We start from the raw sequence: 26,025 nt of genomic DNA, 5'->3' as shown, positions 1-26,025 counted from the left end.
TAACTCGTCTATCAGTACAACAAACAAATGATGGACGGAATGCTGACAATGCAGACATTCTCCCCCAGTCAAGAGATCTGGGTTAAATCCATCGTTCTTTTGCCCACTACGCCCCCCCAGTTCAGACATGGCCGTATGCAAATCAGTCTTGACCCTGTGCCTCATGGGAACAGTCCAGCCTGAACTGCCGAGCCATGTCTTCCCTGGACCGGAATCAAGCATCCTAGGACCGGTTTCTGGCTATCAGCCGTCATCAGCCAGGATAGCTTGAGTCCAGTGGCGTAGTGAGCACGGAACCCACGTCTGGGCATACCCATCCCACTTAGGGCGAAAAGCTTTACAACAAACAAATGATGGACGGAATGCTGACAATGCAGACATTCTCCCCCAGTCAAGAGACCTGGGTTCAACTGGAATGGCATGGTGAGCAAAAAAACTATGGATTTAGGCCCAGATCTCTGTACTGGGGTGAATGTATGACATTGTTCTGCATTCTGTCCATCAATTGTTGTTTTTGCATTTGTCACCCCGAGTGGGAAGGGTATGCTCAGACGTGAGTCCCTTGCTCTCCATGCCACTGGAATCAGGCTATCCTGGCTGATGAGGGCTGAAAGCCCGAAACCGGTCCTAGGATGCTTGTTTCCAGTCCAGGGAGGACCTGGCTTGGCAGTTCGGGCTGGACTGTTCCCATGGGGCACAGGGTCAAGACTGATTTGCATATGGCTGGGTTCAAACTGGAATGGCATGGTGAGCAAAAAAACGATGGATTTAGGCCCAGATCTCTGTACTGGGGTGAATGTATGACATTGTTCTGCATTCTGTCCATCAATTGTTGTTTTTGCATTTGTCACCCCGAGTGGGAAGGGTATGCTCAGACGTGAGTCCCTTGCTCTCCATGCCACTGGAATCAGGCTATCCTGGCTGATGAGGGCTGAAAGCCCGAAACCGGTCCTAGGATGCTTGTTTCCAGTCCAGGGAGGACCTGGCTTGGCAGTTCGGGCTGGACTGTTCCCATGGGGCACAGGGTCAAGACTGATTTACATATGGCTGGGTTCAAACTGGAATGGCATGGTGAGCAAATAAACGATGGATTTAGGCCCAGATCTCTGTACTGGGGTGAATGTATGACATTGTTCTGCATTCTGTCCATCAATTGTTGTTTTTGCATTTGTCACCCAGAGTGGGAAGGGTATGCTCAGACGTGAGTCCCTTGCTCTCCATGCCACTGGAATCAGGCTATCCTGGCTGATGAGGGCTGAAAGCCCGAAACCGGTCCTAGGATGCTTGTTTCCAGTCCAGGGAGGACCTGGCTTGGCAGTTCGGGCTGGACTGTTCCCATGGGGCACAGGGTCAAGACTGATTTGCATATGGCTGGGTTCAAACTGGAATGGCATGGTGAGCAAAAAAACGATGGATTTAGGCCCAGATCTCTGTACTGGGGTGAATGTATGACATTGTTCTGCATTCTGTCCATCAATTGTTGTTTTTGCACTCGTCTATCAGTGCCTATGAACTGAATTGTTTTTAACATTTTAAATGTGATATCTTTACTTGTGTATGTTGGATTTTTGTTACTTTGGTTTTGTTTTATTCAGATAAATATTAGCTAATTAACTAAAACTTGCGTGGACTCATTTTGTAGTGTTTTCACTGTGTTACTGGGTGTGTGTACAAATTCTTTACATACTGCCTCTGAGATAAGCCTGACTGCTCATACCAAGCTACCAAGAAGGTAAGCAGGGGTTATCTTAGCTGTGTGACTCCCTTACCCTGCTTGGGCAGGGTGTAAGCCTCTACCAACTAAAGACCTCCAAGGATAACACTCAAAAGGTAGACAGAATTTGCTTCCAGGGTGGCAGTCTTTTCCCAATGAGAATGGTGTGGTATTGCTTCTTCCACCCTTCTTCCAAAACAGAGGATACTGGGCCTACTCCAGTGGTCGAGTGAATTGTGAGGCAGTAGTCTTTTAGAAAAGTATATCCAGCAATCCTGACTCCCTTGTTGATGGTTCGCATGAACAGCTTAGCCTCCCTGTTTGCTTGGGGCCAACGTGGATTTTGCAATGCTTTGTGTTCCTCAACAGCAAAGAGTGGCAAAATCCTGGCTATTGATAGGAGGATTGTTGTCCGTGCATAATTCCATTATCAGGCCATGGGTGGCCATGAACTTTTCAAGTTTTGGTATGGTTTCCTCCGCTGATGTGAATGGCATGATTTCCAACTCTGGGTATTCGGAAATGATGAAAAACAGGTCATCCGAAGATCCAAGCTAGCATGGTCCACAGGGTCTCCGGGATTAACTCAGTTGTTATGGGTGAAGAAGGGTCTGGGCCACCTGGTGCTTGAAATACGTTACACTGCTGGATGGTGGGTTCAACTAGGTTGTCCAGGCCAGGAACCACACCTTACTGTGCAGCCTATTCTTGATTCTAATGAGTCCTTGGTGTAATCCATGGGTGAGATCAACCATCTGCTGTGTCAAATGGGAAGGTATTACCAGCCAGGGTCCCGTCAGAAGACATCTGTCCATAGTGACGGTAAATTCACCTCTCACATTGTGCAGGGATTACAGGGGTATATCAGTCTTCAGCTGTTTTTTGTGCCAGATTGGTGTGGCTATTGACCCATTTCCCCAATCCGGTCACAGAAGGGCTGGAGACAGTCAGCAGTCCCTGTTGTCTCTTTGATGACTGCTAAGGTGAGGGAAACTGGGCAAGACCATTCCACAACCATATTGACTCCCTCCTGCATATATTCTGCTTCCCACGCTTCTTGAGGGAGAGCCGGCCACACATGTTGTGACAAATAGTTTGTTGGATTGTCAGATCCTGGCATATTTTCCACTAAGTATTCTTGCAACTAGAAGATCCATTTCTCAATCCATGGTGGAGGTTTCATCGCCGACCCTTTCAACAGTAAAATGAGAGTGGTCATTGACCCTGAGTGGCTGGCCATGCAGGTATGCGTAGAAATGATGGCACCCCAAACAGATTGTGATTACCTTCTTTTCTATGTGTGAATACCTCTGTTCGGTTGGGGTTAATGGCCTTCTGGCATATGCAATGGGAGCCCACTCTCTCCACTGTTGTCTCTGGGACAGAACAGCTCCAAGGCTGGTGGGATTGAGATACACGGAGAGTTTGGTGTCCTTTGCTGGATCAAGGTATGCCAGGGTAGTGTCATCAGAGACTGCCTGTTTCGTGGTCTGGAACACCTGTTCCTGTTCCGCACTCCATTGCCAGAGGGCCGGGGCTTTAGTGAGTTCTCTGAGCAGTTCTGTGAGTTGTGAGAGGTTCCACATAAAATGCCCAGAGTAAGTCACCATCCCTAAAAAACTCCTGATGCCAATGACTGTGGTGGGGTCGAGTACTGCCTGTATGTCCCACACTTTGGCTAGATCAGGGGTGTCTCCTTTTGTGGAAAAACAGTAGCCAAAGAAATATATATTTTCTTTGAGGAACTATCATTTTTTTGGGGAGGACAGGGGGAGGTGAGCACATTCTCCCAGAGATGCTTGACTACTGCTCTCAGCCTGTGGATATATTCTTTGATGGTGGGGAAATGCACCAAAATATCGTCACTGACATTTAAAGAGCCAGGGATCCCCGATAGCACCCCTCATATAGTATCCCGGAACACTTCGGCTTCCCTGGAAATGCCCAAGCTGAGGCATTTGTAACACTGCAAACCAAGATGGGTCATGAAGGTTGTGATTTGCCAGGACTCAGTTGCTAGGAGGATTTGGTGGTAACCCGACCTCAGGTCCATCTTTGAAAACCATCTGGATCCAAGAAGCTGTCCCCCAATGCCATTGACTGTTGGATTTAGGTATGTCTCTTGTTTTATGGCAGTGTTGGGGAGGCACATATCTACACATATCCGCAGCTCTCCTGGTATTTTTTGCTTCCTTGCAACCACAATGGGAGAGATTCATGGGGTTGGGCCTTCCACCTTTTTGATGATGTCTTCTGCTTACACTTGCGAAGTTCTGCCTAAACTTTGAGACAAAGGTAGAAAGCTATCCTTCTGTGGTAGAGGGCAACCGGCTGCATAGACTGGTCAATGTGCAATTGCACTTCACGGTCCTTGGGACAGCCAATTCCTTTGATTAGGATCTGAAACCCACTGAGGAGGGAGTCTACAGCACAGGCATGAATCCCAAAGGGAAAATGGACTAACTGGAGGCGTTCAGCGATGTGGCAGCTGAGGAGCTGTCAGATCCTCTCTTGGTGACGTAGATCTTGGCTTTGCTAGACTGGCCCTGATGCTCAATGGCCAAAGTAAAAACTGCAGCAAGTAGGAGGGAGCGGTTGGTGCCAAATGCATACACCCTGGTGGTCGTAGACTAGAGAGTTGGCAGTGTGGGTATGGACTGTACCATCGATAGAGGAAAAATATTGATGGACCCCCCCCTGTGTTTACTAATGCTGTGATTGGTAGGCAATTCACCTTGGCTCGGCAACAGGGCCTGTGGGGGCTTTGTCTCTCGGTTAGTTCCACAGCATGTATAGTCTATACTATGTGTGTCTTGTTGCTATTATTCATGTCATTGTCGTCCTCTGCCATCCCTGATCCTGTGTCCACACAGTTGGCTGCTTTCTTTTTGGGGTGTCTTGAAATGGAACAGACTTTGGCATAGTGATTTCTTTTTCCACACGATGAACATTTCCTCTCTACGCAGGGCATTTGACTCTGTGTGGGGTGGCATCTCCACACCACCGACATGACCTGTTGTGCTGGGAAGACTTATGGTGATCTCATCTGTTGGTGTTTAGCTTGGTGTCACTGTAAGAAATGGGGGTCTCTGTCAGGGTTTGAGAGCCAGGGCGCCTACGAAGTTGCGCGGAAAAATCCAGCGGAACTACACGCCCCAGCAACCCCAGACCAAGGGGCGGGGTGAAAGACTTTATTAACACGAACAACGCGTTAGGACGTTGTTCGTGATTCTGAATCCTGAGCGCAGCCGTCAGCGACCGAACGGCAGTGCTTGCGAGCAGTTCTTCCGGGTTTGGGAGAGAGCTCAGAAAACTGAAGATAATTCCTGGGACGGACGGAGTCGGAGGAGGGCAGAGCAGGCGAGGTGAACCGGGTGCTTCCTTCTCGTGCACCTTAACCCCGCCGCGCGCGCTGCCCGAGGCGGACACCAGTCGAGGTGAACCGGGTGCTTCCTTCTCGTGCACCTTAACCCCGCCGCGCGCGCTGCCCGAGGCGGACACCAGGCGAGGTGAACCGGGTGCTTCCTTCTCGTGCACCTTAACCTCGCCGCGCGCACTGCCCGAGGCGGACACCAGCTACTGGCAGCAGGTAAACCGTGTGAGATAACACGGCAGCCCGGACAGTGGCAGGGGCTTGTGTTTTCCTTGAACATATTTTATTTTCATGTTTTTTCTGATATACTGTTCACGGCCATCTGGCAGCCATGTGGGTGGAGCCGGCCACGTACTTTGTTCTTTTGGACCTTGATTCATCGGCCCTCTGGCAGCCAATGAGGTGGAGCCGGGCCCTATGTTAGGGGAGTTCGAGACTTATCCAAGAGGGAGGAGTACCGTATGAACTAACCTGTTTTTCTGGGGATACGAGTCCTCCACTGCCAAGCAGAAGAACCTTGACTGAAAGGGTTCTCTCGTTTTCTTTACTGTGTTGAAACTTTCCTTCCTTCTTCAGTTGTTGACTACATGCGAGTGGGGGATAGGAGTGGGTACGTATGTGGACATGAGGGAACTGAGGGATTTGATCTGACGGGTGTGATTGGCCCGAGTTAAACTATCTTGTACTTGTTGGTTTTGGCACAGGTCCGGGTGCCGCAGTCTCCGAGAGATGACTGGTGCATACTAGAGGAACGATTGACAGGGACACGCCTTGGCAGGTAGGAGGAGGAACTAGTGAGACCACCTGAGAGTAGACAGGGTCTGAGAGGTTATTAATTGCCTGTCTTTTGTTTTCCAGGTGTCCCTTCCCACGCTGCCCCTACCCTATCCTTCCCTCGCCTGATCGCCGCAACACTCTGTGGATTTAGAATCAGAGTGTGGGGAGGTCGGGAGGGGGACCCCTTTGAGCATCGCCCCGATCCTGAGGAGAACCGGAAGACCGTGACAGTCTCTAGTTGGCAGAGGTAGGTAGCTTTGTCCAAAAGGAACCCTTGCTTCTAGTTAGGGAAAGGAGGCTACACACTCTAGATAACCCCTGCTCACTCCCTTGGTAGCTTGGCATGAGCAGATAGGCTTATTCCAAAGGCAATGCATAAAGTATTTGTACTCAAAACACACAGTAATACAGTGATAAAACCACAAATGGACACCACACCAGTTTAGAAGAATAAAGTATCTTTATCTAAACTTAACAAGTCCTTAACAACAAAAATCCAACATACAACTATTAAGAAAAATGACTTTCAAAAGGGATTTAGCAACTGACTCCATAGAAAACTATGGATGTGTGTTTTCTTGCAAAGTACCTGTCATTGTGACAAAATTCACCAAGTCAAACAGCCGCAGCGATGGGAAGCGTCGGAAAACAAAGAGATGCATTGATTCCTGAGACCTTTGTGGATGCGATGTGACAATTCCGCTGGGCACAGGGCAGTGGTGCGTCAGGTCCGGTCTGTAGGGGGAAGCGATGTGTTGATTCTGATATGATTCCGATCTGCGGGTGATGCATCAGCGAAAACATGCCACACAGGGACGATGTGTGGAAATCCGGGATGCGACGGCGAACAATGAGGCCGTTTTCAGCGGCGCTGCATTGATTTCTTCAGCTGCGATCATTCGATGCATCAATTTTTGCAGTGGCAACAGGTGCTGCGTCGGTTTCAGCAGTGGCGCGGCGATGCGTAGAGATTTATCTCGCACCACAGTGTTGCGTCGGAAATCTGTCACAAGAAGAGCAATGTGTCGATTTTCTTGTTGTGTTGCTTTCCAGCTCCTAGCAGCAGAAACAACCTCCAGAGGCCCCACACAGTCACAGGCACTTCTTGGTAGGTCAGAACTCCCAGCAAGGGAGCTCAGGGGAGCTGGGGGTGAAGTCTTGGTGTTCCTGAGACTTCAGAACGGGAGGCAAGCTCTACTCAAGCCCATGGAGACTTTCCTCAAGCAGGGGACACAGCACAAAGCAAAGTCCTTCTCCTTTCCTTGGCATAAACAGCAACTGCAGGCCAACACCAGACACACAGCAGAGGCAGTGCTTCTCAGTTTCTCCAGCTGTTCTCCTTGGCAAAGATTCCTCTTGATTCCAGAAGTAGTCTAAAAGTCTGGGGTCTGGGCCCCTCTTTTTATACAGTAAATCTATTTGTTCTCTCCTGGCCCAGGGCTCGGAACCCAGTCCAAACCAGTTCTGGGGGGCACTTTGCAAGTGCACAACAACTTCCATTGTCAGTGTGAACCCTGGCTCCAGACATACCACAGGGGGGTGGAGACATCATTGTGGATGGCAGACACAGCCCTATTCAGGTGCAGGTGCTACTCCTCCCACAACTCCAAATGCAGATCAGGCCTATTCAGCCTATCACTGACTCATCCAGACTCTCTAGAGCCACTGCACCTCCCCAGCCCCTGTCACTCTACAGCCAGACAGTCAATTGATATCCTAGCAGAGGCACACTGGATGGTTAGCCAAACAAATACCTACTTTCTAAAAGTGGTATTTTCAAACACAGAATGTAAAAATCACCCTCACTAAAAGATGCATCTCAACATTCCGAGTTCAGGCATATCAAACCTTATTTTCCTTTCTGGTTCCCGGGGGCAGTTATGCTTATAAGATGTTATAAGCAAACTTCCCATTCTATCCTATGGCAACAGATAGCCTTGCAATAGTGAAAAAATAAATTGGCTGCATTTCACTATCAGGAAATACCACACACATCAGGGCATGTCCTACCTTCCACATACACTGCACCCTGCCCACAGGGGTACCTTGGTCCTACCTTAGGGGTGACTAACATGTAAGAAGAGGGAAGGGTAGGGCCTGGCAAGTGGGTGCACTTGCCAAGTCAACATAGCAGACCTAGACTGCCCACAGGCTGCAATGGCAGGCCTGAGTTACATTTCAAGGCTGCTATGTGGGTGGCACAATCCATGCTGCAAGCCCACTAGCAGCATTTGACTTACAGGCCCTGGGCACACACAGTGCACTGTACTAGGGACTGACTAGTAAGTGAAATATGCCAATCATGGAATCACCAATCCATAAACAAAATGTATCAGGGAGAGCATATGCACTTTAGCACTGAATAGTAGTGGTAAAGTGCCCAGAGTCCTAAAACCAACAAAAACAGGTCAGAAACAGAAGGCCAAAAATCAAAACTTCTAGGGATAAACCCGCTGAAAAAGCCAGGTCTAACAGTCACTGATAACTGATTGACATGATTGACAGGCTCTGTCTTGATGGTGCATTTGAGGGAGGCCCCCATGTGGTCCGCTTGGGCCTTTAAGAGTACCTTCGACATGCCCACTGTAAGGATGTAGGCCATGACCGTCCCAGGGATTTGTAAAATTTGCTCCAGTATTTTAACAGATCTCATTAAGATTGTTGGGTAGAGTGTAGGTGCTAGCAAGTTCTTAGAATCTGGTATAGAACTCATTCACCAATTATTTGGGTGTCTGCCAGCCTGGAGTTGCGGCAACCGCATGTAATCCCAGTTGGCCAGAAGTGTGAAGTGTGCCATAATCGCAGCCTTAAGCATGCCGTAAGTGAAAGGAGGGCCAGCGTCGGCCACCATCTTGGAGAGATTATGGATGTGAGCACCCCCTAAATGGAGAAACATGGGTTGGCTTCTGTCGACTTCTAGACCTATGGTGGCAAAGTGCATTTCAATGTGGTTGACCCATGTGACCCACTTGGCTGCTTAAGAGGTAGGCAACAAGAGACACCCATATACACAGCCATGCGGCGACTGAACATGAGTGCCGTGAGGCTTACTCCAACATTGAGGGCTTGAAATAGTGGATGGGTGGGGGGGATCTTACTCCGTACGGGGCTGCACCTCTGATGGCTGCAGCTAATTTCACTGGTGCAGAGACAGAATATTGAATCAAAAATATTGATTTACACAAATATCGAGTTAAAAATATCATGGGTCACAAATATCGACAGACACAGTCTTGTGGTCAAAAATATCGACTTTAGGTAAGTAATATCGACGTGTAAAATATTGTTTGCAAAAATATATTTGTTAAAAATATCAATTGTTTGTTAATGGTATGTATTTTAGTATATATTTTATATGTATGTGATGTATGTTTTTTTAATAAGATTTGTTTGCATTTTTAATACATGTGATACATTTTTAGGAGTTATGAATTTTTTTATTTGATTTTTACATTTCTTTGTTACGTAGTGGGTTGTGGGTTGATAGGGGAATAGGGTGGGAAGTAATTTAATTATATAAAATTAATTTATTATTTTTAGTAGTTATTAAAAAAATAATTATTTGAATTTTGAGTTTTTAGTTCCGCAGGGGGTTGTGGGTTTAAAGGGGAATAGGATGGGAAGTAATTTAATTATATTACATGTATTGAATATTTTTTATTTATTATTATTTGTTTAGTTGAGATGCTATAATGTTAAATGGGTAAAGTAATTTATTATTAATTAATTAATAAATGGTTGTTAATTAATTTCAATTTATGAGTCGCAAAATATTAGGGTCATACATCTGGCCTTCTGTGTACTATGACACCTCCAGTAGGCAGGTGTTAAGGGCTGCAACACAACTATTCAGGACCACTGACATAATTTCATTTAGAATGTTTCTTATGCAATCAAAATGCACACAGGTACTCAAGCTACAGTGTGAACAGAAGGCCAAGATCCACAAACATATGTCTACAAAATGGTAGTGCGTTTCTAAGACAGCGCTTTGTGTGGCAGCCCATTGTCAATGTAGCGCTGTAAACAGGTACAGGTACCACTAAGCAGAAAACGTCACTCTTCTCTCCAGCTGAATACACACTCTGACTTGCAGAACCATCTAGTGTTTAAGATATAGTAGGAGTGGGCAAACATTTTTTATTGTGATCTTTTTGACAATATTTTATTTTCATAAACATGACACTACAAGGCAAAGAGCTTTTTACCAGCTAATGCTTTAAATCAGTAATGCTACGTGGGCATCTGCAGGTATAATAAAAAACAATATCATAACAAACATTGGCAAAGCCAATAGTTCTCGCCTTTGGGACCCACTGGCTTTGCCAATGATTTTAGCAATACTGTAAAGCATGTCGAAATAGGATAGCAGAAGAAATGTACTATTACACAGCTTCTGTGGCTTCCGTAGCCATGTCATTTTGTAAGAATGTGCACCATGCATGCAGGTGCCTAAAAATCGTGTGGGTGTCTTTTTCCTTTTTATTTATTGATCCAAGCTGAATTAGTAAAAGAAAGGTAGTGCAAAAGCATTGTCTCTCAAAATGGTTTGTGCAGGAATTTACAAGAAAAGGAGAGTGGAAGCAACATGGAGGGCACAGGTGGGGGGAAGCATCACAGAGAGCAGGATCGGAAGCAACACAGAGGGCGACAAGAAGTTCAGAACTTGACAACAAAGAGCAACATGGAGAGCAGGAGATCAGAAGCAAATGTGCAAGAGCGAGGGTATTGTGGAACGGGGAGAAGCATACAAGTGAGAAAACATATGGGGAGAAGCACACTAAGACAAACAAAACATAGAGGAAAGTATAGAAGAAGAATACAGGCTAGAGCAACAGAGAGCATTGCAGAGGAGCGAAGAGAAGTGCACAAAGGAGACAGCAGAAAAAAAACACATGCACTTTCATCGAGTGCTTAGCCAAAAAGGAAAAAAATTGCAAAAGTAAGCAGTGGCAGGACACAAATAATGAGGTCAAGCTCTAGGGGAGGGGCAAATACAAGAATAAGATGGAAATCCCACACAACCAGTCCATGAAGCATGACTACTTGCATTCGCAGGCTGCTTTATTAAAAGTATGAAATGTAATGCAATGAACGCTACATGTCCCTATTCCCACTGCACAGCAATTACAATGTACAAGGCAATCAAATATAAAGCTTATGCAAATGAGAATCTGCCCAGCGAGCACTCGCCCTACAGTTCAGAGCAACATCCAACCACAGAGTGGTTAGGATAGTGGCAGGGTAGTGGTGGTAAGGTGGTGGTTTAGTAGTTGGGTGGTAGTGGTGAGGGTGGTGGTTGTGGTAGAATGAGGGTGGTAGGTAGAGGTGGTAGTGAGCGGGTGGTGGTGATGAAGTCTTGGTGGTGGTTAGGTTGGTGGTGGACAGGGTGGTTAGGATGGTGGAGGGGTGGTGATTAGGGCAGTAAAGGTGGTTAGGCTGGGGGTAGGGTAGTGATTATGGTAGGGTGGTTGTGGCAGAGTGGTGGTTGACTGATGGTGGTGAAAGGTTGTAGTGGTGCTAGGCTGGTTAGGCTAATAGTGGTGGTTGAGGTGGTTTTGGTTAAGGTTGTAGTGGTGGGTAGGGTAGTGGGAGTGGTATTAGTGGGGGTGGTGGTGGTAGGGTGGTGGTAGAGTGGTAGGGTGGTGGTAATGGTAGGGTGGCTGTTGTAGGGTGGTGTTGACAGGGTTATAGTGGTGATAGGGTGTTGGCAGGCTGGTCAGGGTGTTGGTTAAGGTGGTTGTAGTGATAGTTAGGGTTGTGGTGGTTGTTAGGGTGGTGGTTGTGTTTGGGGTGCTACTGGTAGGGTGGTGGTATGGAAGAGTGGTGAGATTCTGGTGGTAGGGTGGTAGTGGTAGAGTGATCGAATGGATGGTGGTGGTTGTGTGATGTGGTGGTAGCATGGTGGACAGAAGGTGATGTTGGTGTTAAGGTGGTAGTAGGGTGGTGGTACTGTGATGCAGTGGTGAAAGGTGGTGTTGAAAATTTTTTAGTAAGGCAGTGGGTGGTTCTGGTACAGTAGTGGTGGTAGGGTGGTGGAGGTTTAGTGCTGGTATCATGGTAGAGGTAGGGTGTCAGTGATGGTATGTTGGTGGTGGTAATAGAAGGGTAGTAGAGTGGTGGTGGTAGGATGGCAGTGGTGGTAGTAGGGTGCTGGTGGTAGGGTGGTGGGTGATGTATATATGGTGGTGGGTATGGGTGGTGGGTGTAGCTGGTGTTTACATTTGGTATGCCGGCATGACCCCGAGTGGGAATGTGTGAGAAAGTTTGTTTAGATTTTAAGGATCTACTATTTCCCCAAACAAATATAATCCCAGCAAAAGTTTTACAAAAGTCTATGTAAAATAGAATTTGAAACAGTCAAAGGGAAATTTTGACAAAACGCAGCCTAAGAAATGGGATATTTCACAAATGACATAATTCCCTGATAAGATTTGAACAATAAGCCATCAAGAAATGTGAGACCGTGTTAATCCTAGCAAGGTGGCGTAGGAAGGGGGACGGCCTGAACATGCATTCTTATGGAGTGCTGCAACAAAAATAAAAAAAAGTGCCTCCAAAAGCTTGCGAGCAGTGGAAGGACACTGGCCACCAACAGGAAGTAGTACTGAGGCATGTTACTAGGAAGAGACAAACACACGGGGTACGATTCACAAAGGTACATTTAAACCAAATGTCTAACTTTACTACTTTTCAGTATTCACAAAGGTAAGTTACAAATAGTATCTTTACAACAGCGTAGTTTCTGCACTTGGGACAGAATCTCCACTCTCAGGGTAGAATCTCAGCACTCAAGGTGGAGTTTCCACACTTAGGGGCCGATTCCGATGTCGGACGGACCTGGCAGGAGCCGTAACCGACCGACCTGCTGTCGTCGGTTACGGCCCTGCTACTACGATGCAACTGAACAGGGTTCGTTCGCACTCGTAGCCAACACAATGCAAGCATGCATTCTGAGCGGAATGCATGCCTGCATCATGGAAAGCAGGGGTGCAGTTCATCACTGCACCCTGTGGGCGGCACCCCAACGTGCCTGCCACCGGGTGCAGGGATCCACAGAGGGGCACCATAGGTGCCTCCAGGCCGCCATACGGCAGCCTCGCACCCATGGATCCCCCAAAGACAGTTTCCATTTTTTTGTGCCGGAAAAACTGGCACGAAAAGGCAGTGAAAAACTGCTATCGTACTCCCTCGGTCGCAAAGAGGCGGCCGGGGGAGTACTGGGAGATTTCCGGATGGCGGACGAGCTCTCCGACCCTGTCGTCCGCAATCCGGAAATCCGTGTCGGATTCCTTTCCGACCTAGCCCATCGGAATGGCTCAGTTGGAAAGAAATCCGGCAGACATGATCCGAATCGGTCGGCCTTTCCGACCAGAATCGGAATCGGCCCCTTGGTGCTGAATCTCTAAACTTGGGGCCAAATACTGCCCTGAGTGCAGAGATTACACCCCAAGTGCGAAGATCCGCCCCAAGAGCAGAAACTTCTCAGTCGTAATGATACTACTCGTAACTTAACTTTGTGAAACCAAAAGTTAGACTTTTGATCTAAATTTAGACCTTTGGTCTAACTTTACCTTCGCGAAACGGGCCCACACAGAGGAAGTGAAGCTGGCACGTGATGACCAAAGAGAAGCAAAGAAATGAGAGTGACGATGAAGTTAATGATAAGCAATGGGCGAGCTCAAGGTCCCTTCTAATTAAACAAAGCATCTCTCAAGCGACAGGCACTGCCCTGGGCAAGTCCTAAAAATTAAACTAATTAGACATTTGCCAGCAATTCTATCTAGCTATTTCTGTTTTAAAAATCACTCTATATTGAAATGTGCTCTCCTCAGGGGAGCAATATCCCCTCGGTGATTTTCTCTCAGTGCTCTCATATGGGAATGGCATTCACAATCACCACCAATACAAAGGGATTTATATCGCAGTAAACGCTGAGGCCAGTAATCTGATGCCATTCTCAACTACAAATCTAGGCATCATATTAAAATGATTGAATTTATACTAAGGTAAATGTAAATTAATAAAATTGTTAATATGAAATTAATTCAGTGCTTGTTTAGTAAAGTAATCTATCGGACTAATGATCGACAAAATATACCGACACTGGTTGTTACGAAATAATTGTTCATGTCAAAAGAACGGTGTAAAAACCAATTCATTTGAAGTTGAATATAAGGCTGCAGTTTTTAAATGGTTTAATAAAAGCTCAGGCCAGTAGTGACTGGTTAAGCATAGATAGAAATGGTTAACATATACTAATTTTATTTTTACTTCATTTACTATTTTAGTCAGCACGATTTTTGCTTGAAGGTTGGTCCTTGAATTCCCTGTATATTCCATTAAAATATTTTTATTCGTCCATGTGAACAGCTCTCTCTTCTCTTAAATAATGTTTCAACTTCTAATTCTACGATTACTGTCAGCAGAAAAAATGTCTTTTCTACGAAGAGTATTTCCTTTGGGAATTTGAATGCATATTTCATTCATCTCAGCATTGTTTTCCTCGATGAAGAAATGTTTGAATCCATGAATCTCTCCCCTCTTCAGCTCTTGTTTAATATCCCTTGCTTTGCACCTTAATTCCACAAGTTCACGTAACTTTCATCAACAGGAAAGAATGGATGACCAAGTTATTTTGTGCCTTGGAAGACATGTTAGCACGTTAAGATTATTTTGGTCATCCATCCATCCTTCCTTCCTTCTCTCCATTCTTTCTTCTCTCCACTCATCCATCCTTTTATTCATCCATCCATCCTTATCACCATCCATTCACCAATGCACCAATCCATTCTTCCTACTCTCCATCTATCATTCCTATCCACTCTTCCCCCTCTACATCCTTCTCTTGCTCCACCTATCATTCACTACTCTCCACCCATGCATCCTTTCTCCTCTCCATCTATTCACTCACCCATCTGTTCATCCTCCTATATATCAATATGTCCTTCCTTCCTTTCATACATTCTTCTCTGCATTAATTCTTCCAGGCATCTATATGTATCACACCATGCAGGACCATACAAGGTCACCTTGCATGGCTTGATAAATGTCAATTTAAGTTTTGCATCGCCCTTATGCCCCCCTTGCTGGGGCGATGCAAAACCTTGATAAATATCTCCTTCCATCCATCCATCCATCCATCAACCCACCTATCTATCCATAAATTCCTTCATTCCGTTTTTGCTCCTTTCTTTCATTTGATCTTACCCCACGGCGCTACATGATCTTCTTAGATACCAGTGACCAAAGTCCTCTCCACCTAGTCAGCCACCTAGCCATCAATCTGTCTGTCCATCTATCAAGTTGTCTTTCCTACCTTTTAGCCATTCTTTTCTCCATTAACTCTCCCTTTATTTCCTCCATTCACTCTCCTATCTATCTTTCTCTCATCCTTCCACTCCAACCATCTTTTCTCCTTCTCTTCATATACCCATCTATTCATCCATCCAGAAAGAAAGAAAACTTCATGATAGGGGTGAGCAATCAATTCCGTTCTGCCGCCAGCGTTCACAGAATTTTGCCCACTCTGGGGCAGATTTACAAGCCCCGTATGCCACATTTGCGCCGCCGTGGCATCACTTTTGTGACGCAGCGGCGGTGCAAAGCCAGCGCCATGTTGCGGGGTATTTACAACGTGACGCATCTAGGTAGATGCGTCATGTTGTAAAGCCCTGCGCCACAAGTGGGCGATCCGGCGCAGGGCGGCCGTTCCGGCGCAGGAATGCCTCCTAAAAGTGGCTGAGTGAAATCTACAAGATTTCACTCAGTCACTTTTACGGCCATGCTGTGTCAAAACCCTGTGCCTGCTTGAAGCAGGTGTAAGGATTGACGCAGCATGTTAGGCATAGGGGCACCCCGAGCCTTGCTGGAGCTGCGTCGCGCTTGCGATGCGACTCCAGCAATGCGTCACCTTTACGGCAGCAGATGCGTCACGCATCTGTCTATTCTTACCCCATGGTGCACCGCATTGTAAATGCAGCACATCCATGGTGGCCCAAGAGGTGTCTGCAGTGACGCAAAATAACTGGTGCATCCCTGCTGATTTGCAGGGATGCGCCAGTTATTGTAAATCTGCCCCTCTGTGTTGTGCTTGTAACGTGTTGTTCTAGCAAAACTTCGCCAACCGCCGCATGGCTGAGTTTTTTCTCGCACCCGGCTCACCAACATTACGTTGGCGAGCATGTGAGTGAGAAGTTGCATCTCCTAGCGCAACTTTTGGGTGTTAGAATGGCGCCCATTGAGAATTTCTCAAAGCAGGCAGTCACGACTGTTACAGTTGAGGGATTTGGATAAGAAAACACTGCTGATGCTTTCCTCATATGTGTTTTTGGCTTATGACATCAGCAAGAGTAATAGAGGAAATTCATGATCCACTCCTTGTCCTGATCTTCTCCTGGTGATTTGTTAAATGAACCAAGAACATCGCATTTATTATGGAAGAGTCCAACTTTGTGAAAACAGCAATCACGCTTATCTTTTTAATGAACTTTGAGAAACAGTCCTATGGCCTCTCGTTGTTTTTATTGGCTTTTCTGTTAGTTACATCTTTTTTTTGTAGCAAGAGTATATGATACATTAATGGAATATGTAGGTGAGGTCTCTCTTGCTTGTTCTACTTTGCATTTCAAGTATGGCTGTAATAAATATTGATACCTGAATGCTGTTCTAACCCTTATGTTGCATTTCACTTACATGTATTCAGTATGATTCAGACGCTGTTCTAATATATATATTTTTAATTATAACCTACATTAGATTTACTTAATTATCCATTGCCCAAGAGACAGTTTTTTCTTTTTTTCTTGACAGTGCAATAACAGAGCATTTTACTTTATTCCCAAAATTGCAGCATAGAACTTTTCAGTATTTCTGGCTTCAATATCCTTAAACCCGGCTGCAGTCAGAAGTGTCTTGTATTCTGACGTGGTCCTCTCTTTGCCCTCAGTCATCAGCAGCATTTTCAAAGAAAATAACTGGGTTGACAAAGGTCCACTTTTGTCTTCATTAAGTAAGGATTCAATCAGCATCACACCACCACCTATTAATAAACAAAATAAAATATCTGTCAGATTTCTCCTAATCAATATGCTGTACAACATTATAGTTCAGGAATTGTAAATGACTTATGAAGTATTTGTGTTGTGGAATTAGAATATCGAAAAAAGTAAACAAAAACAAAGAATTGATACATAATTATGACATGTCATGCTTATTAACCTGTTGTAAGACATTTTAATGATCGCTCCCTGAAACAGTATTGTGTGTACAACCAGGATAAGTACAAAAGTGCAGTTGATTGTAAACATGTTTTTACTTATACATATAAATGTTTTTGATCGCTAACTGAACTTCTTCAGTCACGGGAGCTCTGTACCACAGTTATGTATTTCAAAGACATTCAGGCCATTTAAGCATAGCAGTGTACAATAATAATGTTTCAAATTTAGGTTGTAGGGTCTAGACTTCAGCTTCAGGGCAGAAAATGTTGCAACAGTATGCAATTATCTCATGGATTCTCTTGCAATCCTGAGGAAGAGGTGGAAGTCATTTAGAGCTGTGTGCTGACTGCCTAACTGAGCACTGCTGGGGTAGCTGTTTGGAAAAAGCTTTTTTAAACTGTAATTCAACTCAAAATCATTTCCAGTGAATTATCCCTGGGGGGAATTTCCCTCCAAGGTACCTTAGAATCTGGCAACGAGGATGGAGCGCGACCTTGTGTTACCTGCACTCAGTGACTGGCACACCCTAAACAGTTCACACTGAAACCACAATGCTGCATGTGATTTTCAAGAGGGTGCATTGTATTGCTTGTACTCGGTGACAGGCACACCGTAAATAACTCCTTCTGCTACCAGCCTCTGTAAAGCACATTTCTGTTTTTTGATGACTTCTCAACTACATCATCTTTCTACGTTAGTACGATGGGTAATTTACAGTTTGGCAGAAAAAGTACTCCATCGCAACAAGGACACTCACTGCTAAACTGAAGGTCCGCCCGCCTGATTTACAAATGAGTGGACCTTGAATATTGCAGCACAGGAGACTACTCAGTCTCCATTGCTGAAATACGGCTCTGACACCCCGATGGAGAAACGGCCATCGGAGGTTTGGCCATTTGACCACCTGCCCAATTTAAAGTGGGCAATCAAATGGGCAGTTTTTACTTTCATATACCACCATAAAAATCATGGCTGTAAGGGACCACAAAAACATTTAAATCCCCCCCCCACCACAGCACCATGAGCAAAAACTCCAATTATGATGGGGCCATTCGTTTTAGTTTTTTCAAAAACAAAACCTCTCTTTGGAATTTTATTTTGTTGAATATGTTACAAATTTGACAGATGGTACCATCATTACGGTACAGTCCATCACACTTTCAATACATAAACAGGAACTGATATGACAGCAGTTCCTGCCAATGTTTAGAGTTGTCCAGAGAGCTGGTGTACAAATCAAAATTTGGTGACCGGAAGACATTTGGTATTGCAGGAGTAAAGTACTTACCACCACACTTAAAACTTTAAATCAGTCCCACAGTTGTGTCTCAATTGCAACAGGTACACCATGGTGCCTCATCGGCTACAGGGACACCACTATCAAAGAAGGTACTTTATGTGTCCACAGCTTTACTCTGTACTCATTTTCAGTACTAAAATGTACTGAGATTCATCTTTAAACTCCACTACTTAGGTACCTTGGATCAAATGTATCATTCTTTCACATAGCACAACACAGCAAGCTACCGAGCTGTAGTGCGTGAAAGGGCAGGATTGCACCATATTTACCATTATACGGCACATTCATGTCCTTTCCTAGCTCTGGTGCACTTTTGGCTGCTCAGCGCCACTGCAGGCACCCTTGTGTCTTTCTGCAAAGGAGCTTACTTTATAGGCAGGATTATTTTTCTGCAGGAAGGAATACATTCCTGCACAAACAGAATTCTGGGAAGCATTTTACTCTTTCTATGTTTGCTGCAGAAAGCAGCCCACAGAAAGAGGAAAAACAGGGCGAAAATATAGACATTTCTCCTCGTTACATCTCATCTGGAGAGGTGTAACATTTTGACTCTTTCCCTGGCCTACCACTAATAGTAAATCTAGAAATGCACCAAAATCCGTGGGTGGATGCCTGGGTACGCCTACGTCTCCCTACTGCAGAGTAGCGCCAGACTGCAATTTGTGCTGCCTTCTGTTACTTTAGATTTATCAAGCCACGCCGGGCCATGCAAGATGACCTTGCATGACTTGATAAATCACACTTAGGTTTTGCATCGCCCTTGCACCCCCTTGCATGGTTGATTGAAAACCTTGATATATCTGGCCCCTTGTGTGTATTGTTTTACTTTGTCATGTTGAGTGTAGCTTGATTCTTTGGTCCTTATTCTCTTTACATTGTCACCATGTGTGCTGCACACTCATTTATTTGAACACTGCTATTATTATTACTTCCTGCCTCTGGAGAATTGGCATTAAAATGGCAGGACCAGAAGAATTATTTTTAGATGAAGAAGAAAATTTCACAGTAGACAAAAAAAATAGATTTTTTGGCATGTTTTGGGTCCTCACGTTTTAAGGCAGTCTAGTCAGGTGTTGAAAACAGTTAGAGGAAGTGATGGAACTGAAATATTTAGCAATGCTTTGGATGATCTTGACAAACATTATTCACACAGAGTGTGCATAGCAATTAACAGGTTCAGGTTTTTTCAATAAAATCATTTGATGACTACGTATTAGTGTTGAGAAGTCTAGCCTTGAATCGCTGTTTTGCTAACCTTCAAGATGAATTTGTGGCAGACCAAAATATGCACACAAACAATTCATCTGTGCAAGATAAAATTTGGGCAAACAGGAATGATGCTCATGAAGATGTTGTTATTATCATTATCATTATTATTATTCTTATTATTATTCTTATTATTATTATTATTATTATTATCAGGCATGGCCTGGAGGCATCAGAGTGCTTAACAAGACTACATTTGCCAACAATCCATGCAGGAGTGCATTAAAGAAGCATCATAAGAAAAATTAAATGAAGCAAATCAAGAGTGAGTGGGAAATAAAGGATTTAACCTACGTGTCTTTCAAGGAGAAGAGCTTTGAACTCCTTTTTCAAGGTATCATGACATGTGGTCGTACAAAAGGTCAGAGCGAGGAAGTTCCAAATTCTTTTGACACTCTGTGAGAATGACAGGGAGGCCTTGTTGCTGGTTTGCAAGCCTTGCCCACCTGAGAGGACGGCAGGACTCTGCACTCGGTGTCCCAATACTCACCGCTTCCACTGAGGAAGAGCCAGCTCCCAGCTGACCCACGCTGTGCACCGTAAAGGTGCTGGACATCTCCTGCAGTGCTGGCTGTGCGGGGGCTGCGCCAGGGCAAAGAAAACTAAACTCTACAGGGCCCCTGATTAATGAATAAAAGGGGGCGGAAGGACAGGGGAAATTAACTACTACTAACAACAAAGCCACCCCCTATGCGATTCTGAATTGTTGGTACATCCAACAATTGACTAGAGTCTCATTATATCACAGAAGAGGAGTATAATTCTTTTTTTGTTTTTTTTAAATAAAGATTTATTTTTATATGAACAAAATGAAAAAAAGAAACATTTCAATTTACATAGTTTCAAATTTTTTTTTGTACTAGCAGAGTACCAAGGCGAGCCCACAAACAAAGACACAATGGTAATAATGTAACAGAAAATTAGACCTCACATGGCACAATGAAACAGAACGGACATGTGAATAGAACAAAATACATACAAAACGCAACAAGAGAACATAGGTATGTCACAGAGATACTAATAAAGAAAAAAATGCAAAATTAAACAATAAGAAAAATTATTCATATCAAACAGAGAATAACCAAAGCGCCAGAGATACTAATAAAGAAAAAAATGCAAAATTAAACAATAACAAAAATTATTCATATCAAACAGAGAATAACCAAAGCGCCGATGCGCGTTTCGGAGTGGACCCCAGTGTCCACCAATTCCTTCGTCAGGGCGCAGTAGAAGGTAATCATAACATGGACAAAATTCCCGTCAATAGGGTCTCTTTAATCAATTTAGACTGCAAGGTGGGGGGGCTCCTTGGTGCCACGTTGTATGCTCAAACAGATTCTGTGAAACATAATGAGGCACAATAATAATAAAATATAAATATATTAAAACCTATATCAATTGGAGCAAACCACCACCAATTAGGTACCAAGATATAGAGTGTCATCTTAGAAAGCAAATGGAGCTCCCAAGTTGAGAATGAAAAGAGCCTATAAAGTAGAGAATCCTACTAGGCAGAAAAAATAATAACCCAGTGCCAAGTGAAGACAGAGTATAACGAAGAATAGATAAGACAAAAATACTGATAGTTCAGAATGACCAAACAAGTAAAGGGGATGATAGAGAAAGAAAAATAAACAAAAACAATGACCGAACAAATATATAGTTACCAGCTTAAGGAGTGAGCGGCTAGTGGTTCTCAGAATGAATGTAGATCAACCAGGGAGTACGGGTGCCAGAATACAAAGCATCCCTTACAGATAAATTCACTGTAGATGTGAAAAAAATATATGGATAAGTCCAAAGTCCATATAGATGAAGAAAGCAAAACCCATTAGATAGAACAAGGCCCAAAGCCCGGGTCAAAGACAGGCCTGTCCGCGGCCTTCAGAGCCCGGAGGAGGCGGGGCTGGGCCTCCCTCTTGGCTTTCTTTTTTTCATTGCCTCTGGAGCCTGGGACTTGGGTCGTGGATCCTGACCCATAGAAGCCAGGACATTGGGACTTTGTATATGGACTTGGATATACCTTTGTGAGATGAGCAGGTAAGAGGTAAGAGCCCCATTCTCCATCTAATCGGTGTCTGGGCTTTGTGTTTAACCTGTTGGCTACATCTACAGCTAACAGTGGAGCAGCATGCTCAAGCCACCCGACTGGATCAGGAAAACTTACAAGCCACCCTGAAAAGACAAGTCACTATATTGTTCTCCAACCAACAAGTACAGGATACTGAAAATCTCTGATTGATTTATGTGATTGATAATGCCCTAGTACACCCACATGTGCCTAGCACTGTGCTACAGAAATATCAGGAAGGTGAAGACCCTAATTTTGATAGAGTGGCTACCACTGCTGCATGGCCACCAGCACTGTGGTAACAATATCTTACTACTCTATTTGGGAATTACAGACTGCTTATAATCCTTCATGTGGTATTCTGTATCTGGATATTGAAAGCTGTACTCGAAAGATTGGTGAGTAATGCTGAATTCTATAGTACCAAATTCAGGAAAGACAAATTAGTTACTATAGATAACCCCAGGGTAGTATATGGAGAATTCAAGATTTCAGAAACAGATAGTTGCAACCAACTTCACTAACTATAGAGGATGTAGTAGAAACATTTTTCTAGAACAGAACCTGGAGGCTTTAATATTGCACCTGAACTTGCATCTGTCAACACCTCAACCTGACAGCCAATGTGGCAATAGAACAGGCATGTGCTTATTATCGGTCTCTAGAATTAAGGATACATTTAACCAAATAATGTACTGCAGGAATTCAGGTGAAACAACTCTGAAAATGTAGTGTATGACTTGCTGTTCCTAGTTTCAGGATCAACAAAAAAGTCCACTTTAGGAGTGGCTATGCAGGAACCTCAATGTTATACTTGTGCGAAATGGGGACATACTGCCAGGAACTGCCCCTAAAAGCCTCCTCCAGATGAACCACTTATGGAACTAAAATATAAAAGGTGGTAGGTCTTGTGCATATACTCAAGTTCAGAGGCCTACAAAAAGAATGCTGCAATAAATACCCATCTGGTCAAAGCCATAATAGACTCAATTGTCACCTTTCTGTCATAAATCACAAATGGGTTTTAGAAGACCACATAGAGGAAGGAAGGAGACCTTCGATTACTTTTGTGCATGTGGATAAAAAGGTGTATCCCATTGCTAGAGTAGGCATGACAGTAGATGGGAAAGAGCAAACCATAGAAGCAGAAGTGATTCTGGATCTAATTGGAGATCTCATGTTAGCGATAAATTACAGGTTTTCATCAATTTCTTGAGGAACAGGTGCCTTCAAATTTGGTTGAAACCGTTAAGAGAATTAGAGTCATCTGCAGTGCAATACAAGAAAAAAAAAATGAGAAATGAAAAGCGAAAGAAGTGGATGTAGGTGTCACTAATTATGATGGAAATTAGGGGCGGGCAAAAAATTCTGCTCCGTCAGCAGAGTTGGCGGAGTTTTGGCCACTCCACATTACGCATGTAACACTGAGGTCTGCACAAATTCCGCCAACTGCTGTGGTAGGGTTTTTTGTCACTTATTGCTTGCCAATAGTAAGTTGGCAAGCAAGAGCAAGATTTGACAACACCGAGCGTGAGTTTTTGTTGCTAGGAGAGCACCCTGCGAGATTTCCTCAACGAGGGCAGTCAATGGCGGTCGCAACCATTTGCGGTCGGAAAGCTGCTGCTAGAGTCGAAAATCTACCCGAACGTCAGCAAAATCAACTCTAGAAGCAGCTCCCTGTGGTGTACCACATTGTGCCATTTGCTCTGAATGGTCAGCATGGAACGAGCTCCTGGTGCTAAAAATCAGCACGAGCCGTACAATCGTGGAACCCCACGGAATGTCGCTGAGTTTTCATGTAACTCCGCAGAATTCTTCAGGGTGAAACTCCACAAGTTCTACCCACCTTAAAGAATCCTGTGCTCCTTTGTACTGATTTGACTTGGAAACCTCCTCGTAGTTTCAGGGCAGCACAAAAAAAATCAACAATACAATGCAAGCCTGGAAACAACCCAGCTGTATAGAGAGGAATCTGGAAGGATCTTATTCGCTGATTAATAAGGATTTGTTATGTTGAGGAGTAAAGTGTAAGGAAAAGAAGGTCACCCAGTTGGTAGGTCCAACATCTTTCCGGATACAGTTTTTAATTCTCACCCATTGCCAAGTAATGGGTGGGCATTATGGTAGAGCGAGGACAAAAAAATACTTGTTGGAGCAATTCCATTGGCCTGAGGTGTATATGGTTGTATGGAGATTTTATTCTGCTTCAGAATGCTGTCAGCTTACTTATCCACGTGCAGTGACCAAGGCTCCTTTATACCCACTAACTATCATTGATACTTTTAAATGAGTAGGGATGTGTTTGGCAGGCTCTTGGTTCCATCCACTCTGTGTCATCAATATCTATGGGTATTGCTAGATCATACAATCAGATACCCGCAGGCCATTCCCTTGACAAGCATGGCCACACCAACAGTTGCCCAAGCAATGATCATGGTCGTTTAATTAGTTGGGCTCTCAAAAGAGATATTAACCGAGAAAGGGACCCCCTTTATGTCCAAATTGATGTCTCAGATTTGCAAGATGCTGGGCATCCAAAAAATACGTATTTATGTTTATGTACATCTCAAACAGATGGCTTAGTGAAATGTTATAATCAGACTATCAAATCCCTGTGGGCTCATACAATATCACTAATCCTGTTTGCCATTCGAAGACAAATTGATATTCGAGAGTCAGCCCCGTACACTTGTGGATATGCCTCAGAGCATTGGGAGGAAGAGGGGGAGGAAGGACAGAATCTCTTAGAGTATGCTGTGAAGCTGGAAAAGACCGCAACCTTGTTATGGGAAAGATACAAGAGAATTTAGACTAGTCACAGGGGAGTCAAAATGTTTTTTATGATAAACAAGCAAAGGTCTGGGAGTTTGCATAAGGAGAGCAGCTATTTGTCTCTTTGACCACAACTAACAACAAACTATTAGTCAAATGGCAAGGGCCTTATAGCATCATATAAAAAGTGACACCTGTCAGTTATTGAATACCAGCAACTCACAAGTCAAGAGAAGGACACTTTTGTCATGCAAACCTTCTTAAGAGATGGGATAAACATTAGGAAATACAGTTATACCGCAAATATATAACTAATGCAAACCCCTTACAATGATCTTTTAAACCAATGTAAGAAGAAAACAATGAAGCTTGCTCCATTCCTTAGGGGAACAACCTAACAAGCCAGAATGAGCATTTGGGGCACTTGTTGACAGATTATTCAACAGCATTTTCAGATAAATCAGGAAGGACCAATTTAATTCACTATGACATTATATAAGATTACAGGACAGTAGTTACTGCCATATAGAATACCCGAAGCTAGGTGGGATGTGGTAGCGAGAGAAGTAACAAAAATGTTGAGAGTTTTTATAATAGTGCCTGGTGTTCTCCATGGTTTTAGTGCCTAATAGTGAAAGGAGTGTCAGGTTTCGCACTGACTTTAGACAAGTGAATAAGGTTTCTAAATTTGATGCATACCCAATGCAAAGAATTGATTAATTAGTTGAGCATCTGGGGAAGCAGAATCGATGTCTACCATTGATTTAAGGAAAAGGAATTGGCAGATTACCCACACCGCAGAGGCTAGAGAGAAAAATGCATTCACAACTCCTTCTGGCTTGTATCAGTTTAAGGTTTTACCATTTTGACTACATGGGGTACCGGCCACTTTTAAAAGATTGATTGGCCAGATTTTGAAACCCATCAAGAGTATGCAGCAGCGTATTTAGATGATATATAATATTCATTACCACTTGAGGAGCATATATAAGTAATTTAGCAAGAATTCTCAGAGCTCTTACTGAGGCAAGAATAAAGGCCAACTTCATTAAAAGTAAGGCGGCTACAGATTAAATCAGGTGCCTTGGATAGTGCATACAAACAGGAATGCTAAGCTCACTGGTGAATAGAATTAAAGCTATCAAGGCAATTCCTACACCCTCTGCAAAAAAAGAAATAAGATTTTTCTTCGGTTTGGTGAGGATTATGGAAGATTTGTACTAGAATTTTTTGACAAAGCCAGTCGAGTTACTGTCTTAGTCAAAAGGAAGAACCCGATAAAAATCAAAGATTGGAATAGGAACAATTTGATAGTTTCACACGATTAAGAGACATTTTATTTTTCACTCTGTGTTAATTTGTCCAGAGTTTAAGAAAGATCACAGACTGATGGTTCTAGAAGTAGTTTAGGAGCAGTGTTATTCCAACCAGATACTGTTGGGGATTTAAGACCAGTCTTGTAAACAGTCGCAAGTTGCTAGAACTGGAAATGAAGAGTGGTTCCTGTAGTCGAGGCGCAGGAGTAAACAG

General features: G+C 44.1%; 1 protein-coding gene across 1 annotated transcript in view; it reads right to left on the bottom strand.

Moving 5' to 3' along the window:
• Window positions 1-16,378: 16,378 nt before the first annotated feature.
• Window positions 16,379-26,025, bottom strand: part of LOC146805022 (acetylserotonin O-methyltransferase-like) — a 447,344-nt gene continuing 437,697 nt past the window's right edge. Inside the window, exon 8 of the mRNA XM_085620450.1 lies at window positions 16,379-16,905. Coding sequence (XP_085476576.1) covers window positions 16,694-16,905 — 212 coding nt within the window. The 3' untranslated portion in view covers window positions 16,379-16,693. The remainder of the gene's footprint in view (window positions 16,906-26,025) is intronic.

The sequence above is a fragment of the Triturus cristatus genome, chromosome 8 (genome assembly GCF_964204655.1).
Source record: "Triturus cristatus chromosome 8, aTriCri1.1, whole genome shotgun sequence".
Taxonomy (NCBI): domain Eukaryota; kingdom Metazoa; phylum Chordata; class Amphibia; order Caudata; family Salamandridae; genus Triturus; species Triturus cristatus.
The sequence above is the reverse complement of the archived record's forward strand: the minus strand, read 5'-3'. Positions and strand labels throughout refer to the sequence as shown.